The sequence below is a fragment of the Panthera tigris genome, chromosome D3 (genome assembly GCF_018350195.1).
Source record: "Panthera tigris isolate Pti1 chromosome D3, P.tigris_Pti1_mat1.1, whole genome shotgun sequence".
NCBI classification, from domain to species: Eukaryota; Metazoa; Chordata; class Mammalia; order Carnivora; family Felidae; genus Panthera; species Panthera tigris.
In genome coordinates, this window is record NC_056671.1 from 56,214,198 (window position 1) to 56,235,239 (window position 21,042).

General features: G+C 41.8%; 1 protein-coding gene across 5 annotated transcripts in view; it reads left to right on the forward strand.

Annotated features, from left to right (window-relative positions):
• The window catches only part of MAPRE2 (microtubule associated protein RP/EB family member 2), a 158,830-nt gene that overhangs the window by 118,078 nt on the left and 19,710 nt on the right, over window positions 1-21,042 (forward strand). For all 5 annotated transcript variants that reach the window (XM_042962346.1, XM_007090747.3, XM_015541370.2 and 2 more), the window contains one exon: window positions 3,616-3,829. In XM_042962346.1, coding sequence (XP_042818280.1) covers window positions 3,616-3,829 — 214 coding nt within the window. The remainder of the gene's footprint in view (window positions 1-3,615; window positions 3,830-21,042) is intronic.

Sequence of the window (21,042 nt, forward strand, 5' to 3'; positions counted from 1 at the left end):
CTAAAAATTGGTTTTTGTGCCAAAATGCAAAAATCCGAAGGCGTATTCCTTAATATGGTCAAAATAGTTTGGGGTCTGTACCTAGCATAAAGCATCAACCCTCTCTTCCTATATTTGTATGAGGCTCTTATTTAAGGAAATTTCTAAACTTAACAGCCATTATATTAAACACTAAAGGTAATTACAGAGGTTCAAATGTTGCTGTTCTGTTTTAACATTGCAGGAGAGAAATTTTTGTTTGACAGATGCCACTGTGGTTCTTTGTGTATTTTGTTCCTTTGGGGAAAAAAAGGCAGGTTACAGTGGAAATGGCATGGGTTTGTATCCCATGTCCAAGATTTGAGCAGGTTACTTGAATTCTTTGAGTTACCCACTTATAAAGTGAGACCATAACCCCTTTCCCATAGTTATGATGTGAAAGTGAGGGAATGTGTATCAAAATGTTGAGCATAGTGTATACACTCAAATTCTCCGTCTCCATAAACTGCCTTCCCCCCACCCCTTGAATGTTAGAATGTTGTCCCAGTGTGGTACAAATGAAGTAGACTAGAGTCCTTTCTTCTCCCATAAAGGACTGTCACTGAAGTCCACTCAGTCTCTGCATGGTTCCTGTTACTCAAATACATATTTAATCCATATTCTTTACCATGGCTGTATATCTTATAGGGAATAGGTTTGGGAAGAAATGAATTTTGAGTAAGGGGAAAGAGAAAAAGCAGCAGGGGAGGAACAGATAACTTTGCATCAATAGTAGCAATAAGTAGGCTACATGGAAATGAAAATTTTAAATAGTGTTTTATAAGAGACAGGTTAAAGGAAAAGAGAAAAGTTTGCTAAACTGCACGCATTTTAATGCAATTATTATCTTCCTAAATGAAAGCAGTCTTACCAAAATATTAAAATCTTGCCTTCTTGTTTTCTCAGAACTTTTATTTCAAATTAACCCCTTAACAGTTCAGCCTTTTTGGAGTCCTTTCAACTTTGTCCTTTGCTGTGGTTAATTTCCAGTTAGCTCCTTCTGTAATATTCGAAATCAGAGCTGTATAGGTTCTCCTTACTTATTAACAGCATTATTTCCCTATCCGTTTCTGTATCTTTTCTCTATACATGCTTCTAGATCAAAAAGAAAAAAACCACTCATAACTTGCTACGTAACAGATTAGGGGCATCCATATGTCCGTGGAAGTGTATACGTAGAGAGGAGATGAGCCACTGTTGAAGAATGTTTAGGATAAAATTCTTGTAGTGAAGGGAGCTTGGCCTCAATCACCTTTGTTGGCCTCTCTAACGTAATATGCTATGATTCCCCCAAGGATCCTTGTTTGGATAGACAGTGGTCCCTGTGTGTGTTTGTCAGAGCAGGACAGCATCTGTGTAAAGATTTGCTTGCCACCCCAGATTTTGAGCTTAGGCCCCAAAACTTTGATTTTGATGGGAAATGTGTAATTAACAGAAGTAAGTGCTTACTGTCAGTGGTTAATGTAGCACCATCATCTAAAACTGTTTCTAAATTTTCATGTTTGGCAGAAAACAAAAGAAAGTAGCATGTTAATTAAAGGGCCTTATGCTCTAGGAAGGCACTTAAAAATCAGGATCAGCATAAGCAAAAGTTATACATATGAAGACATGAAAATATTTAATAAAACAAAAAGTCAAATATTAAGTGCATGTGTGGAAGGAATTCTTCCCTGTGGGTGGACTTCAGTGAAATTTGGGAAGAGAGAGAGATCCACACCCAAGTCTCCCTCCCTGGAAGAGTCTTCACAAAAGGGTGGACTTCAGTGAAATTTGGGAAGAGTCTTCATGAAAAATGTAGTCTCCTCCCAAAGTTTGTTTCTCTTTATTTTGCTCTATTCTTGAGTTCGTTTCAATTTTAGCTTTATCAAAAATATTTTTAAAAAATGTACTTACTGCTGGGACACCTGGGCGGCTCAGTCAGTTGAACGTCCGACTCTTGATTTCGGTTCAGGTAATGATCCCAGGGTCATGGGAATCAAGCCCCATGTCAGGATCCATGCTGACAGCTCAGAACCTGCTTAGGATTCTCTTTTTCTGTTTGCCCCTCCCTGACTTTCTCCTGTGCACGTGCACTCTGTCAAATAAATAAAACTTTAAAATAAAAAACATATTAAAAAACATTTTAAAAATGTACTGCTAATGATTTAGTTTAATGGCTTGCCTAAAATGCTTCAGTTGGTGTATTTTCTTCAAGTGGTCATTGATAGAGGTTGTTCTCTATTTTTTAAGTGGTTCTGATGATCCATTTTAGGGTATCAGGGGTATCTGGTTCCAGAGATGGCAAAGCCTTACTGAAAGTTTAATTTATATGGCTTCTGCTCATATTAGTCAGTGAAGCTGTGCCCTTTCAACCCTAGGTTTGTGTCTGAATTGTGTGCACATCATCTGACTCACTCCCTAGCTTTGTAACTCCCATGGCCTACATTCAGCTAGGATTCCGACTCAAAGATGAGGAAGTCAGAATCTGGTAATGGCACAGTTTGCATAACTAAGTCCTTTTCCGTTTTCCTTCAAAAAGAGCTGCCCACTGAAGTAAAGCTAATGAGTCACCCCACATTTCTTCCTGTCACAATTCTGAAAGTTCTCGTGTGACCTCTAAAGGGGGGGGTACCTATTGGCTGTCTAGGATGCCAGTAGAAAGGGTTACTCTATGAAAAGCTGAGATTTGTCTCAGAAGTGGAGGTGAATACAGAGTACCTCCTCCTCCAGAATGCCTTCGGTGCCTCCCCTAGTCAGACCCCATTTCTGTCCCTGTTCACTCCCGTGGACATTAGCCGTGTTTCTGTGCAGCCTGTGAACTCCTAGGCCCTGTATTTGTAGTTGTTTATAATGCTTGTCTCTCTACATTGTAAACAAACAAAACAGGAAAATTTGTTTTGCTTCCTACAGACCGTTAGATATGTGTATGTTTGGATTGATTTGAGTCTTATTCATTCACACCCTCTGGTAGCTATAATCCTTACAGGAAGGAGTTTATTCCAGCACAGCAGGAGCAGGTGTTAGAAAGAAATACTGAAGGGGCACCTGGGTGGCTCAGTCAGTTAAATGTCTGACTCTTGGTTTCTGCTCAGGTCATGATGTCATGGTTCGTGGGTTCGAGCTCTGTATCAGGCTCTGCACTGACAGTGCAGAGTCTGCTTGGAATTTTCTCTTCCTTTCCCTCTCTGCCCCTTCCCTGCTGGCCCGATCTCTCTAAGAATAAACAAATAAACATTTTTTAAAAAAGAAATATGGAAAACTCATCAATCTTGAACTAGCACAACATCCCAGGCCCATTTTTGCATGGAGATGCTTGTGTAATCAAATACATTCTGAAGAGAATCAGCCCCTCTTGACAGCTAAGGTACTTTTTGTTTCATCTCATTTGTTCAGAGGTGTGAAATAATTCAGAAGAACACCTACAGCATTTTATTTTAATTTTGCTTGCATATGATGAAAAAAAAAATAGGTGAATTCTAGAATACAGCTGGCCAAGAAGCTGAGGGGGAGACCAGTAAATAATCCCTGACCCGTAGAAGATAGTTTATAGGAAATGCTTCAGTTGTGCCAAATACTCATAAACGGGTTCACGACTCACATGGCGATTTTATATTGCAGGTGATCCCAGTGGAGAAGCTGGTGAAGGGGCGTTTCCAGGACAACCTGGATTTCATTCAATGGTTTAAGAAATTCTATGATGCTAACTACGATGGGAAGGAGTATGATCCTGTAGAAGCACGGCAAGGGCAAGATGCGATCCCTCCCCCCGACCCTGGCGAACAGATCTTCAACCTGCCAAAAAAGTCTCATCACGCAAACTCCCCCACCGCAGGTATGGGAACAGTGAAATCGTATAGTTGCTTGCATTTTGGGAAGTGGCTCAGGCTCTTGTGTGCTTTCTTGTGTTTGATTCTTCCCAGCAGTCAATCTCTTTAGGCCTCTGGATGATTTTTATTGTCGTCTATTTGACCACATTTATCTTCATAGCAGGGCCTTATCTGTAATAAGTCTAATGATCACGATTTAATCTCTTAAAAAGGCAGAGTTACTCACTTTGGATCATTGAAGCTATATGTTAAAATAATACTCCAGGGATAGGTTTCATTTTCTTGGTACGTTTTTCTGAAATATGTCAAGTCTGCTTAGATTTCAGCTGAAGTATTTTTACTACCTAATTACTGGTCATACAAACCAGAATATGAACCAATTTTGCTTTTAAATGTGAATAATCCTCTACATCCTTCAAAGAAAAGTCATTGAAATATGCATCCTATTTCCTGTATGGTCAGTGCCAATATTTACGTGATAATATTCAGCAAGACCTCCTTTGTATAGCTTGGTCCAAAAGTGAAGTCATTGAGGTTGAATACCTAGAACTTTAACATTTGTTAAACTTTGTGGATAAAAACCTTTTAAAACTACAAACATCCTTCCATAAAACACAGACTTTATCAAGCAGGAGGGTGTTCTTGTAAAACTGCAGTCATTGTTACAAACACCAGTTGTGGTACTAGACAGTTAAACAGTGAGATCGTCAGAAAACGATTTGTTCCATTCTGAAAACCAGTGTTCACACTTGTTAAATCAATAACATTAATTTTGTAAATGACACAAATTCCCTATTTATGCCCAACCTCCAATTAGAATGGATAGGAGATGGTTATAACAATACTAATGCTAAACAACACCAGCATGTTGTGTAGACTATCAGTATACATTTGTGAGTCTTCCATATGTTCATGTAATTGAAGCCGGAAGTGAGCTCTCAGTTGGAAGAGGAGAGACTGACATGAAGAACTGTAACATTTAATGTTTGGACAGAAAAGCAAGGGTTCGCACAAGAATCAGGGAAGGTGCCAGAAAGATTAAAGGAAGTGATGGAATAACATGTCAAAGAAGCAGAAGGAAAGGAACACAGTGGCCAACAATGTCTGAACCTGTGGAAGGGAGTCCAGTAAAATGAGGCCTGGACGAGCCCATTGAATTTCTCACCTTAGGGGTCACTCGGTGCAATGATGGCACCCAGAATGGGGAGAGGAATTGGAGGAAGGAAATTAAGACAGCATAAAAGTCTAGCTCTGAAGCCATAGAATGAATGAAATTATATAAAATAAGCTAAGGAATAAGGAGCAAGAGGAAAAAGAGGAAGCTAAGAAAAAGATACAAACATCAGGGAAAAAACTAGGAAAGCTCAGCATCAGAGAATGAACAGTAGGAAATTTCTAGAAAGAGGGGTCACCAGCAGTGCCGAATATTAATTGTGGAGAGATCAAAGAGGATGAAGCCTGAAAATAGGCCAAAGATACTGGACTCCTGGGAGGTGATGAACAATCCTTTAGAGAGCTGGTCTGTTAAAGTGCTGAATGCATACGCCTAGATCACAGAGACCAGGCGAGGGCGTGACCTGACAAGTGGGAAAGTCCTGCAGTGAGAGGGGATCCCACCTTCACCAAATTTGTCAGGAAAAAAGTTGAGGAAAAACATTTAGTTGTGGGGGAAAGCAGACAGCATCGAGAAGTGAGATTGGAAGGCGAATGGTAGTGTCCTTGATCTGTGTTTGTTTGCTTCTAGGACAAGGCACAGTGAGCAAGTTTGTAAGATGGGAGAAAGGTCCCTGGAGGAGAATTAGTTGACGATAGGAAAAAGGAGGGGAAACTTGTGGAGCAGGACCCTGATGCTGGAGGAAGAAAATAAGGTCAAGAGTGTTGATAAAGATTTAGAGAGGCAGGGAATGTTTTGTTTTGTTTTGTTTTGTTTTGTTTTATTTTATTTTATTTTATTTTATTTTATTTTATTTTATTTTATTTTATTTTATTTTATTTATTTTATTATTTAAACAATCAGAAGTGCTGGGGAGAGGTTGGGTAAAAGGCCACAAGGAGTTTGGGGAACAAAAAATTATAGCAGTTCAAATTGGGCTTTAAGTGTGGTCAGAAACTTGGATCAGTGTAGAGATGGGGTAGAAGAGGGGTGTGTTTTGTCCGGATCGGGGGTTTTGGTGGGCAGCTGGAGTTAGGAAGACATGGGGGGAGAGGCGAGACCCAGGGTAGCTGGCATTTCTGGTCTTGGGGTCTTTTCCTATAGCTGTTATTGATGTACAGATTCATCTTAAAACTCAGCTGCCACTTTTTTTATTCAAGTGTTTAGTAGTGAAATTGGACAGGCCTCAGAAGTACATTTTTGTTGCACAATCACAGTGTGTCCTTGAATCTGCACCACTGCCCACGGTGCTGCTTTGGCCTCGTTTTCTAGCACTTCCTCCATTGGTCTTTCACAGAAGCCACAGAGAAACGTGTGCCATTTTGATAGAATGTCTGTGAACCTGGAAGAGAAACCGATTTCTTCCAGAGCTTAACCTCTTGGGTGACAGAGCTCAGAAAACACATTAAAGTCAACAGGTAATAAATAGGGTTTTTACTTTTTTTTTTTTTTTTTTTTTTTAATAAATAAGGTTCTTAATGTTCCAGAAGGCACTAGTTCTTTTAAGATTCGTGTTCCTGGGGTGCCTGGGTGGCTCAGTCAGTTAAGCATCCAACTTCGGCTCAAGTCATGATCTCATGGCTCATGAGTTTGAGCCCTGTGTCGGGCTCTGTACTAACAGTGCAGAGCCTGGAGCCTGCTTCCGATTCTGTGTCTCCCTCTCTCTCTGCCCCTCCCCCGCTTGTCCTCTGTCTCTCAAAAATAAACAAACATTACAAAACAATTTTTAAAAAAAGATTCATGTTCCTGTTACCTTGACCATGTTCATTCACCTCATTGGTCTTAATCAGGGAGAAAGGATATTTTCAAAAGTCAAACTAGTCATACCCTTTTTAATAAAATAGGTTCTGTCTCTTGGACATTGTGGGGTGGAAAAACTATACTGTGGAAAAAATTATAGCAAGGTGTACATCGCATGTAGAACACTGTTTTAAAAGCTATAATAGGTGAAAGGCTCCTATAAATACAGTGAGACCTCATTTTTCTCAAGGTCCAGTATCCAGCTCTTGGGAATACAGCCAAGAAAATAGAAGCCAAAATGTCTTCTAAAATCTGTGATACAAAAGTGTAATTCTAACAAACATAGGGATATGGTTTCTCAGCACATAACTTATAAGGGCAAGGAGTAGACTGATCGCAATAGAAAGTACAAGCATCAGTACAAGAAGAGCCAAAAAAACTTCAGAAAACCTTACCAAACAGCCCATCAGCCTGAATGCTTTATTAGACGATCAAATAGCTCCATGCCTCTCCTTATCCCTCAGGATCACTGGGACACCAGCCTACACTAATTGATCCACTCAGAGTTCCCTTCTAATACTTAAGATTCTGTTTATAATCATCTCCCCCATGAACTATTTACAGTCTTTAAACTGGTCACCTGCCTCTGGTCTGAAGCCATTCAAAGCCATTCTCTTCACAAGTCTGATTTTGTCTACCCAGAATTTAAGTGCTTAATGATGAGGTGAGGGTCAGCTCTCTGGGAATTCTCCGATGGATAGCACAGTTACCCAACAGTGATGTCCTATCAGTAATTTCTTTTTTTTAGTATATGTGCTGCCGAAGCGAGCACAGTAATTTCTTTTTTTTATTTTTAATTTTTTTTCTATGTTTATTTTTGAGAGACCGAGTATGAGTGGGGGAAGGGCAGAGAGAGAGAGAGAGAGAGAGAGAGAGAGAGAGAGAGAAAGAGAGAGAGAGAGAGAATCTGAAGCAGGCTCCAGGCTCTGAGCTGTCAGCACAGAGCCCAATACAGGGCTCAAACCCACAAACTGTGACATCATGACCTGAGCCGAAGTTGGACGCTTAGCTGAGTGAGCTACCCAGGCGCCCAATTAATTTTTTTTTCATGTTTGTTTATTTTTTTTGAGAGAGAGAGACCATGAGTGAGAGAGGGGCAGAAAAAGAGGGGGACAGAGGATTCAAAGCAGGCTCTCAGCTGAGAGCAGAGAGCCTGATGTGGGGCTTGAACTCACGAACCATGAAACCATGACCTGAGCCATAGTCAGAGGCTTAACTGACTGAGCCATCCAGGCGCCCTCCACCTCTAAGCCTTGTCGTTTCTCAACCATCTGCATTAGTAGAAACGAGCAATGGCTGGTAGAACTAAAAGCAAGAGATGGTCTTTATTTTTTCATTTGGCCATGGAATACTTGATTGATTTTACAGTGCATTTCTCTCTCCCCAAATATTTCTGTAGGCTAATAACAAATTAACTTGTGTGTCCTGACTATAATACATTAAGAGCAGCGATAAGTGGCAAAGGGCCCGTATTAGAGTGGAAATGTGATCCTGGAATGGATTCTCCACTTAAGAAAGTACTGTCTACATTGGCAAAATAATAATAATAATAATAATAATAATGATAATGATAATAATAATAATGTTTTTCATCGCACAGACTACTTCTGTAGGCCTGCACCATGGGTTGTTTGCTTTTTTATAAACTAGATACACTCCACATACTTGGTGCATTCAGTTGTCATGAGAATGTGCCAGATTTTTCTGCCATTTCAGTACAGATCCAAAATGTCCTCGTGTAGATTCCGAGAAGCCATAGAGCCCATCGGTGTGCGGTTGGGTGACTTACCTGGACTGAAACAAGCTTCAGCGTAAGCAGAGGCTGTCACATAAGGGTGAATGGCTGCCTGGCAAGTCTTCTGCCATCTGCGTTCTGAAGCATTGTATCTCTAGTTGCTTTTGATCTCCCATTGAGGCGCATGTATTAAAATATCTGTTTCCTGGGGGGTGGGAGGGAGGGGAGGGTGGGTGATGGGTATTGAGGAGGGCACCTTTTGGGATGAGCACTGGGTGTTGTATGGAAACCAATTTGACAATAAACTTCATATATTGAAAAAAAAATATCTGTTTCCATAATGATAGATACCTATTAAGTGCATCTATCATTGTGAGTCATGATGTTTGTAAGCTTATTGCAGTGAGCCATATCCGCAACTCAAGATAGCTGGGGGGGCGGGAATCCGTTGTCAAGTGTGAGCATTTACTAAACTTAAAAGGAAATTTGAAGTTGCAGTTCCTATGGCAACTACAGCTTAGACACATTGCAAATTCACATATATTAATATATTTAAATCAAATTCTCATATACAAATATAATGTGATGGATTTAGAGTTGCTATGGAAATTGAGGCTGTGCTTTCTCTTTTCCTCAGGGACTTGAGTGTTCCAGCCTTAAAATCAGATCAATAGAAATATTAGAAAAATGGTTTCAAAAAGGAAGCAACCTAAGAAGTATAACAGAATAAAGTACTTGCACAATCACACTTAAATCCCTAAATGTAAATAGAAATAAATCCTAACAGTGTATTTCCAAAACTATTGAATATGTAAATACTCTCCCAATTAACTTTAATTTGGGTTCTCTAAGGCTGTTCATATAATCTTAACAGGGTGTTCATGTTTATTGGCGTATTTAAGTGTTTACACATTTGTTGAGCACCTGTAATCTAAGCACTGCCTGTCACCTCCTTTGGGGAAAAGAGTTGCTTTTAATTTCCCAAAAAGTTTCTGTTCTGTGTTTTTAGGAGAGGCGGTGAAATGTGGCAGTGTATAGTGATTTTGTCCTTGTTCCAACTTTAATTTTATGGCCCAAAGTATGGTCTTGCTTGGTCAGTATACCTTGTTCACTTGAAAAGAATATGTATTCTGCAGTTGTTGGTTGCGTAGTGTTTTAGAAATATCAGATCAAGGTAGTGGATAGTGTTTTTCAGATCCTCTATGCTTTTACTGATTTTTGTTTCTGTCTAGTTCAAATAATTGCTGTGAAGAGAGTGTTACATTGATTGTGGAATTGTCTTTTCTCCCTTTACTTCCTCTCAGTTTTTGTGTCCTGTATTGGGGCTCTGTTGTGAGATACATACATTGTTATGCTAAATCATTCCAATGAATTGACCTTTGTATTTTATGAGATGTCCCTCTTTATCTTCGTTAAAACTCTTAGTCTTGAAGTCTATTTTATCTGATACTAAACAGCCATGCTAGCTTTCTTATGCTTACTGCTTGCATGGTATATCTTTCCCCATGATAAGTTAAACTTCTACCCGTCTTTGAGCTCATATTTAAAGTGTGCGGCTTAGGGGCGCCTGGGTGGCTCAGTCGGCTAGGCGTCCGACTTCGGCTCAGGTCATGATCTCGCCATCTGTGAGTTCAAGCCCCGCGTCGGGCTCTGTGCTGACAGCTCAGAGCTTGGAGCCTGTTTCGGATTCTGTGTCTCCCTCTCTCTCTGACTCTCCCCCATTCATGCTCTGTCTCTCTCTGTCTCAAAAGTAAATAAACGTTAAAAAAAAAAAATTGAAAAAAAATAAATAAAGTGTGCGGCTTATAAAAAGCATGTGATTGGGTCTTGCATTGTTATTCATCCTCATAATCTCTGGACGTTGGACTCTCCAGTCTGTTACAACTTAATGTAGCTGTTGATTTAGCTGGATTTAGGTCTACCGTATTATCATTTGTTTTCTGCTTATCTCCTCTGTTTTTTCTGTTTTCCTGTTGTCTTCTGGATTTTTTATGATTATTTTTTCAAGTTTTATTTGGAAATAACTTACATCGTTTATGAGTTTCATGAGTACAACATAATAGTTTGATTTAGATGTATTATGAAATGATTACCACAATAGGTTCAGCTAACATCCATCTTCTCATATGGATACAATAAAAAAAGAAGAAAACAATCTCTCCTTATGATAAGAACTCTTAGGATCTACTCTCTTAACTTTCCTACAGATCCTGCATCAGTGTTAGCGGTCACCATCATGTTATACATTACATCCCTGGTACTTATCTGATAACCGGAAGTTTGTACCTTTTGGCTACCTTCCAGTTCACCTCTCCCTGCTCTCTGCCTCTGGTAACCCCAAGTGTGATCTCTTTTACTGAGTTTATTTGTTTGTGTGTTTGTTTTAAAGAGACCACATGTAAGTGAGATCATACAATCTTTGTCTTTCTGTCTCATTTATTTCACTTAGCATAATCCCTTCAAGGTCCTCCTTCCATGTTGTTGCAGATGGCAGAATTTCATCATTTTTTATGGCCTAAAAATACTGTGTGCGTGTACCACGGTTTCTTTATCCATACATCCATCATTGGACATTTAAGTAGTTTCCATGTCTTGGCTATTGTAAATAATGCTATGAACATGGGGGTGCAGATACCTTTTGAGTTAGTGTTTTCATTTCCTTTGGATAAATACCCAGAAGTTGAATTGGTGGGTCATATGGTAATTCCATTTTTAATTTTTTGGGATCTTCCTTACTGTTGTCTTAGTGGCTGCACCAATTTACATTCCCACCAATAGTACACAAGGGTGCCCTTGTGTACCACACACATCCACACCAGTATTTGTTATTTTCTTATCTTTTTGGTGATAGCCATTTTAATAGGCATGAAGTGATATCTCATTGTGGTTGTTGGTTTTTTTTTTTAATGCTCGTTTATTTTTGAGACAGCGTGAGCGGGGGAGGGGCAGAGAGAGAGGGAGACACAAAATCTGAAACAGGTTCCAGGCTCTGAGCTGTCAGCACAGAGCCTGACTTGGAGCTCAAACTCACGAACTGTGAGATTATGACCTGAGCCAAAGTCAGACACTTAACTGACTGAGCCACCCAGGTGCTCCACTCTCATTGTGGTTTTAATTTACATTTCCCTAATGAATGCTGACGTTGAGCATCTTCCCATATACCTATTGGCCTTCCATATATCTTTGAAAAAATGTCAATTCATGTCTTTTGTCCATTTTTTCACTTTTTTAAAAAAATATGAAATTTATTGTCAAATTGGTTTCCGTACAACACCCAGTGCTCATCCCAACAGGCGCCCTCCTCAATACCCATCACCCACCCTCCCCTCCCTCCCACCCCCTATCAACCCTCAGTTTGTTCTCAGTTTTTAAGTCTCTTACGTTTTGGCTCCCTCCCTCTCTAACCTTTTTTTTTTTTTCTTCCCCTTCCCTTCCCCCATGGTCTTCTGTTAAGTTTCTCAGGATCCACATAAGAGTGAAAACGTATGGTATCTGTCCTTCTCTGTATGTTTGGTCCATTTTTTTTTTTTTTTAAATTTTTTTTTCAACGTTTGTTATTTATTTTTGGGACAGAGAGAGACAGAGCATGAACGGGGGAGGGGCAGAGAGAGAGGGAGACACAGAATCGGAAACAGGCTCCAGGCTCCGAGCCATCAGCCCAGAGCCCGACGCGGGGCTCGAACTCACGGACCGCGAGATCGTGACCTGGCTGAAGTCGGACGCTTAACCGACTGCACCACCCAGGCGCCCCTGGTCCATTTTTTTTTAATTGTTAATTGAGCTGAGTTATTTCGGTTTTTTTTTGCTCTTGTCCTGTAGGAGTTCTTTATGTATTTTGGATATTAACCTCTCATCAGATAAATGGTTTGCAGATATTTCTCCCATTCTTTAGGTTGTCTTTTAACTTTGTTGATGGTTTCTTTTGCTGTGCAGAAGCATTTTACTTTAATGTAGTCCCACTTGTGTTTTTGGTTGCTTGCACTTTAGTTGCCATATCCATATTCTGGATTTTTCAGATATTGTATATTCCAACTTACTTGATTGCCTTTCTAACTATATCTCTTTGCGTTAATTTTTTCAATGGTTTCTCTAAGAATTACAATATATATACTTTCACAGTGTACTTAAAACTTGCATTTTCTTTTCATGTAAAATGCGGAACCCTGGCAACCCTTCTCCCACTTTTGTTTGTCCCATGTAGTTTGTATGACTATTACACTTGTCACATGTGCTACATCCACATACATTATAAATCCCCCAGGACAGTGTTACAACTTTTGTTTTAGACCAACACTGTTTTCATAAGTGGCTTTTGAGCACTCGAAATGTGCTTATTCTGCACTGAAATGTGCTGTATGTATGAAATGCATGCTGGATGTAGAAGACTTCGTATGGAAAAAAATGAATACAAAACCTCTAATAATTTTATTAATTACATGTAGAAATTATAATCTGTATATATTATATGTATTTTTGCATACATTACATTTCACATCTTAAAAAATTTTTAATTGACTGATTAACATATTTCTAGGAGGCAGTGCTGCTTTAGGCAATCGTGTGTGTTTAAAAGAAATTGAGAGAAAAAAGAGTGGGTTTTCCCCCCATTCCTACCTTTTACCATTTCCAGTCGCCTTCATTCGTCCCTGAAGCTCTGAGTTCCCTACTGATTTCATTTCTCTTCATACTGAAGAACTTGCTTTAGCATTTCTTATAAAGCAGGTCCATTGGCAACAAGTTCTTCCAGTTTCCTTCTTCTGTAAATGTCTTTTTTTCACAATCAAAAATTTCCATAGATAAAGAATTCCACCTGATCTTGCTTTATGTGCTTTATTTTTTTTTTTAACGTTTATTTATTTTTGAGACAGAGAGACAGAGCATGAACGGGGGAGGGGCAGAGAGAGAGGGAGACACAGAATCGGAAGCAGGCTCCAGGCTCCGAGCCATCAGCCCAGAGCCCGACGCAGGGCTCGAACTCACGGACCACGAGATCGTGACCTGAGCCGAAGTCAGACGCTTAACCGACTGAGCCACCCAGGCGCCCCTTGCTTTATGTGCTTTAAAGATGTCATTTCAGTGTCCATGGCCTCCAGAGATGAGAAGGGCTTGCTTGTTCTAATCGTTCTTCCCCATGTGCAACATGTTTTTCCTGTCTGGGTGCAGTCAAGAGTTTCTTTATCTTTGGTTTTCAGTTAGTGGAACTGGGATGTGCCTAATCATGGTTCTCTTTGAATTTCTCTTGTTCTGGAGTTCATTAAGCTACTTTAAATCTATTGAGTTTATGTCTTTTACCATATTGGGGAGATTTTCAGCCATTTTTCAGCTCCATTCTCTCTGTCCTTCTGGGACACATTTATCCATATGTTAGAGCTTTTGAAATTCTCCCACGGGTTTCTGAGGCTCTGTTCACCTTTTTCTCAGCACGCTCTCTCTTCTTTAGATTAGATGGTTTCTATTAATACGTCTTCAGGTTTACCCTCTTTGTCCTCTGTCATTTCCCTTCTATTGAGCATTTTTAAAATTTCAACCCTTGTATGTTTTCAGTTGTTAATTCCCTTTTTTTCTTTCTCTGTTGGTACTGCCTACCTTTCATTTATTGTGAACATCCTTCACTTCCCTGGGCATGGTTATGATAGCTGCTTTAAAGCTCCTGTCTGCTGATGCCACCATCTGATCGCCTCACCATTGGCATCTGTTGATTTTGAGAACATGTCACATTTTCCTGGATCTTTGTATGTTGAATAATTCTGGATTATATCGTAGACATTGTAATGTTTTGTTGTGGACGTGGAAGCTTTTGGTGTATTGCTCCAAAGTGTTCTGATGTTTTTGATTTAACAGGGACTCCATTAGAGTCCACGTAAAAAGTACCCACGAAGTTAAATTTCACTCAGAGGGTCCTGACCTTGGTGTCAGGCCTGTGCCTTCATGCAGGACTTCCTTTTCCTTATTACTGACAAAACATATGTGTTCATTTGCCTTTTGAGAACAGTCTGCCCTTTAAACACAAATGTTGCTCTCACCCCAAAGCCATTATTTGTTCCAAGAAATGCATTTTCCCTTGTCTTTTCTTTAGACCGGACCAGTCTTTGATAGCATTTGACTTCTCAGAGCCGTAGGGTATGCACAGGCATCCTTCTTGGCCCTTTGTGGTCTCAGCATCAGGATGAGTCATGCCTATTTATTCTCTGCACCTTCCCGGTATGCTCCTGCTGTTAACTGTTCTCAGAGGCCTCAGTCACCTAACCACAAACTATACCTCCATATACCTGCTTACTTCTTCAAGGATCAAATATTCATTTTAAGAGATCATGTAATGTCAACTCAAAACAAGGAAGAGGTGCATTTTTCTTACCAGTCCCATAATTAGCAAGAATTGTCTTCAAGCAAATGCTAGCGGTTGTTATGTAAACGATGTATCTTTCACTCAGTCCCTGCCCCGTATCAGCATTGCATCCCCTTGACCTCCTCATATTAAGAAACCATCCCACTGCTAAGCTGCAAAGCAGGTAATGGCTGCTCATGGGAAGGAGAAGGCTGTTGGTAGTTTTGTTCCTCCAGTTATACATCTGTCTTATGTAAGATGTATAAGATATACCACTGGGCATTAGGATACTTTTCTCCTCAAACAATAATTAAAACTGTATTTCTCAACCTGTAATGATAAAACCACAGCAATACAATATGAGCAGTGCTCTGCCTTGCCAGGATACTGAGTATCTGTGAGTTTGGAATATTGAGAGCACAGTGAGGAACAGAGACATGAAGAATTCAGGAGCTTTGGATAGGAATCTTCTGGCAGTATCTGTGGACGAGGCTGAGGGCCTTCGTCAGAGGAACAGCCATGCATTTTTCATGGCCATCCAATGTGCTTGCTTACTGAGACTGCATCTTTGATAGAGGATTTACTAACTCAGTTTACAACTTTTAGTTATTTTGGCTTTTTGGAATCAAACCCTGACCTAGTTTTCTGTAAAACTAGAATATTTGAAAGCTTAGAGATCAAAACCTACAACTATAACCCCTGTTGTAGAGGTGGGGAAACTGAGGCACAGAGAGGTTCAGTAACTTTCCAGGGTCATACACTAGAAATAGGGGGCCCAAAGTTTGAAGCCTGACCTTGTGATTCCAAAGCCTACTCTTTAAACCATTATATTGCCTCTGACATATTATGGATGTGGTCTTGTTTTATGTTCTGATCTTCTCCTTACACTATGCTGAACCACAGTACATTTTCACAAACCAGATTCAAATCGCATAGTGTGTGGAGGAAATGAAAGTCTCTGCAGTGGCATAAAGGCTGGAACCAGAGCACATGCTGTTGCATTTGAATGACCTCCATTTTTATTTTTAAAACTAGCAGCCACTTTTTCAAGTTTAAAAACATTCTCATTCATCCTTGCAGCAGGTTCTGGGTGAGAGTTGCTGTCTTTTGTATAGGTTTGTAAAAGCAGGAAACCTTGAGTCACTTGTTCCAGGCCTCTTCACAGCCCGGAAGCAGACATGTACGTGAAGCCTGGGATACTGGGTCCTGGATTAGCGGGATTCCTCATCTCTGATTTCTTAACCCTTGGATTGACCTCATTCTCTGAATGGATGGTCTAGGTGATTTCAAAGGGAAGAGTAAGCCCTTCAGACACAACTGACATGTATTTTGACCTCTTGGGCTTTGTTCCCTCACTCACGGCCTTGCAGGAGAGGACCAATGGCCTCCATTATTGTCCCGCCTGCGCTGGGAAGTTAAGCATCGAGGCCTCTTTTAAACAGCATTGATTCCTTTCATAACTGGTATTGGGTCATGTTCACTGCTCCCTGTGTATGTTGAAATACTCATTGGTTTTGTGCTAAATCCCACGTGTTACTCCCATCATCGCTTTTCTCTCTGTTGGAATAATAACTTGGCATCTGGCTTCTCCGCCTCACGACAGAACTTAGGAGGTCTCAGAGGCAATGATTTAGCATTTATTCTCCATTTCCGTAAACAGAGTATCACAGGTCACCCATGGACCTATTTTTCTTTTTTTCTTCCTCCCTCCCCGCCCCCTGTAAGAGAGCAAATGTACACTTTTATTTACTTTACAGTAAGTTTAAATCCTTGAAGGGCACAGCATCACATGGATTCTGTGGCCAATGGCTTTAGCACGAAGGTGGCTTTGGAATTTGGCATGAACCACGGCACTGTTTCCATGAGCACGAGTTACTTTTCCCCAGATTACTCCGGTTTTGTTCAGTTTGCCACCAGGAGTCACTGTGCTCTTCTTTGCTTTGTACACATAAGCACATCTCTTGCCTAGATATAGTTCTGTTTCATCTCAAGCATAAACATCTTCAATTTTAAGAAGACCTCTGTGCTCTCTCTGGTTCTGGAGACCCCGCTTTCTCCAGCAAAAATGGCCTTGGACCACAGCCTTCCAGACATACTTGGCATTTTAGGAGTCCTGCTCCCAGCAGGCCTCCACAGGTTCCAAGATGGCAGAACGAGGTCTGTTTTTCTTATTGGTGCCATTCTTTGTCACTTGGTATGTTGGGCAGGAAGAGAAACATTTGTTTACTTTGAAGAATTTCATTTAGAATTTGTTGAATTGATTTGAATTGAATCACAGCATGTCCGTTTGGATCCAGGAAGATGCAGCACTGAAGCCCACGTGTATGGCTATTTTCGGCATCCTCTCCAGTCCTCTCTATCACCTGTGCTGTAGCTGCGGAAATAGTATATGATGTACTACACAATAGCTCAGAAAAAAAAATTTCTTAAACAGCTCCTGTTTGCTGGAGTCGTTGCTCTTTTTATGAAAGCTTTGCTTGGATTTTCGTTCAGTCTCTCAACACATATTTGTCAGGGCACCGTAAGAAGTTCTGGAGACACACATGATTCAGGGAAGTTACAGTCTTGTGATGAAAACCTGGTAATAAATAGACAATAACAACAAAGTGAGGTCTGTGCTATCAGGGTGTGTAGGAAGACCATCAGAGCTGGTCTTGTGGATTCTAGAAAGGCTTCTTGGGAAAATGGGGGTTTTGACGACGAGTCACTAAATGAGTAGAAGTTAGCCAGGTTAAGAGTATGGACAAGAGCACTGCAAGCAGAAAGAGTAGAATATCGATGTCAAGAGAGAATATGCTGTATTTGGTAAAGTGGGTGTTATTCTGCACGGGTATTGAGAAGTAAAGCTGCAGAGGTGAGTGGGGCCCTTGTATAATGAGTGGAGAGGTGATATTCAGACTGTGTTGCTGCAAAACAACTACTACAAACTTACCAGCTTAAAACAACACACATCTATTGTCTTACACCTTCTGAAGTCCACGCCAGGCCTAGCTGTGCTCTGTGTTCTAGGGTCCCACCAGGCAGCAATCCAGGTATCTTCTGGGGCTGTGGTCCAATCAGAGGCTTAACTGGGGAGAGCTCTCGGGTTGTGACAGTTTCCTTGAGGCTGCAGAACTGAGGTTTCAGTCTCCTGGTGGCAGCTGCTCTCAGTTCCCAGAGGCCACCTGCGCTTCCTTGCCACATGGGCTTTTCCAGCATGGGTGCTTACGTGGCATCTTGCTGCTTCTAGACCCATGGGATTCTCTCTGGTGTGTATGCTAGCCAAACAGAGTTCTGTAGAGTACCGTAATCATGAGAGTGACCTCCCATCACCTTTGTCATATTCTGTTGCTTAGAAGCAAGGCACAGGCCGCACCCATACTCTAGAGGAAGGGACTATACAAAGATTAGAGTACCAGGAGGTGAAGATTATTGGGGAGAGGAGGTCACCATAGGTTCTGTTGGTCACAGAGGTTTATACTTTAAAGGGAACAGTTGGGAGTCACTGAAAAGTTTTAAGCACAAGTTTGCTGTTTGGTGTAGAAAATACATGGCGGGTGGCACAGTTATAGTCCAGAAGACTAGCTAAGAAGCTGTTCCAACAAACCATGTAGGAGAGGAGGTTGGCCAAGGATATACGATGCACATTTTTCTGGCTTGGTGGTTGGTTGGTGAAAGCAGAGAAGCTGGAGCCAGGAACCAGTTGTAGTAAAAGATTCATATGTGAGGCTCAGCTCTGGTTCTCGCCTCCCTGAGCTCCAGCTCTGTGGCCTCAGACCACATCTCTCTGTTTGCAAGGGAGTCTGGGGAAGATCATGTTAATGGAGCACAGTCAACTTGCCACCACCAGAAAAATAACCTAAAATACTGGTCTTGACAGTGGAGTCAGGACTGTATCTGTCCATCATGAAGTATTGAGTGCTCGTGTTCCTACGCAATAGCCATCTTAATTTGAAGACTTTTGGCTTAAAGGGCTGCTGTATGCCAGGAGTACAGTGATGCCGCGATGTCATGGTGATGCCTGTGTGTTTTAACTCTTGATGGTCTGGCTAGGTTTGTTGGGCTGTTTCACCCACTAGCTTTTCTTCCTCCTGCAGTAAACAGGCAAGGGGGCGCCTCCCTAACTTGTTGGGATTCTGGTGTGTATTGTTTTCATGGGAGTGAGCGATCCTTGCCATTTCTAGAGAGAAGTTGCCCTGAGGACAAGTTAAAAACGAGAATTTGAACTAAGACAATGATTGCTCGGCACCTAATGTGTTTCAGAGCACCCTTAATTACCTACCAAGATGTGAGAAGAGTCGGTTTATCATAAGGAAATACACGCCACATTCAAACAACTATTCAAAAGTTAGCTATTTTAATACTTGAGCCATTCTAAGAGGAGAAGTTCTGTGCATTTTTTCCCACTATGAAAAATTCTCAGAAACCATAGTGACTCAGGCAGAGCCTGGAAAATACTGGAGAATCACATGATGGCTAAAAATAAGCACATCATCTCCAGCAGGGACAGTAACCAGGGCAGAAGTAATTCAGTTTTCTGAGTGCTCATGCTGGCCAGCCAAGCTCAGGTCCTCTTGGCCACCGCGGGGGCAGGCTTTGTGACCCCTGGCCGGGGAAGGGGAGCCTTCAGGCACTGAGGCTCTGGGTGCAGAGGCAGCCACGCCGTCCCAGGCCTCTCACTCTGAGTGTAGTTCCCTGGCTTGCTCCCAGGGCAGAACCAGTTATCACACTGTGTAATGACCCTGAGGAGTGAATTGGGAGGGACACACGCTGACTCATAGCCCTTGTCACCACCTACTTTTCTTCAGCCTTCCTCTCGGAGTCAATAGCAGAAGCTATTGATCACAAAATGTCTTTTAGGTTGCTGTTAACATTGCAAAATGGAAGCCGTATAAAACAGCCAGACATTTGGTGCCTATTTTATAGGGTACATGATGGGGCTTTCTGAACTGGTGCGTTGTAAATGATTTACCATAAAGGAAACTCGTCTTGAGCACTCACTACTCATACCAGGAAAATCACGGCAGTGGCCTCCTCTCTGGCCACTCTGCCTCTGCCCTCACCCTCCTGCAGCCCATTCTCCACACAGCAGTCAGACCATGTCACTCCTCAGCTTGGGACCCTGCCGCGGCTTCCCTTTCCCCTCAGAACGAAAGCCCACCTCCTGACTGCGGCCTCTGAGTCCCGACGATCTGCCCCCTCCTGCACTGGCCCAGGCTTGCTCTGCGGCAGCACTCCAGCTGGCCCCTGCCCCAGATGAGGTAGGGCCTTCGTGTGGGCATCAGGCCTTGCCGTTGCCTGGAACGCTCTGCTCCTGGGCTGTCCAGGGCACCAGCTTCACCCCTCCCAGGCCTCTGTTCCAATCTGACTTTCTTAGGCCTGGAAGTAAGGGTTCCTCCTGCACCTGGCAAGTCTCTTTCAGGGATTCTGGAAGGTTATGCCTCTGGAGCTGTCACAAGAGACGTAGGCTTCTGTGAGGAATGGGACTTGCGGGTCAGGGTGACTGCCACGTGGGCCTGGCGTCCGTCTCGCCTCATGTCTCTGCTAGCCTGTGGCAGGACTCGCATCAAGAGGGCTCCGTGATCTTGACCCCTGTCCTTCCGAGGGAACCTGGGTCTAGTGAGGCCCATGGGAGGCTCTTGGGTCTGCAGAGCTGAGACTGGAGAAAGACACGTGCTGGGCACTCAGACACCCGGAGCTGCTACTGCAGATGGCTGCTCACCCTCGCCCTGCTCCGCCGGTCTCTTCTCCATAGCATTTGCTTGCCGGTTTATTATGGCACTTAACTAATGTATCATGTTGTTTATTATCTCATTTCTGCTGTTAGAATGTAAATCCCACAAAGGCATTTTCTGTGTTTCATTCATTGATTTATCCCAACTGCCTATAGCTTGCCAGGTACACAGTAGGAGGTCAGTAAATGTTGGCTGCTTGAATGAATGAGTCAGGGTAATTTAAGAAGGAGCACAGAGACTCCAGCTTGCTGATTTTCAAGATAGAGGGTGAATGGAACTGGAGAACCGAGGCCTTGGTGCCCACTGGTGGTTTATGGGTTAAAATTTTTATAGAGATTTCTTGAAAGAGAGTCTGATGTTCTTACTACTTTAGCACTTTAGTTTTTATCTTGCTAGTGTCTGGAAATGGGAAACCTGTGTACTTCATCATTGGTCGGATCAGATTCGCTGAGTAACAGCACTACTAATGTGAGCTCACATTTATCGAGCAC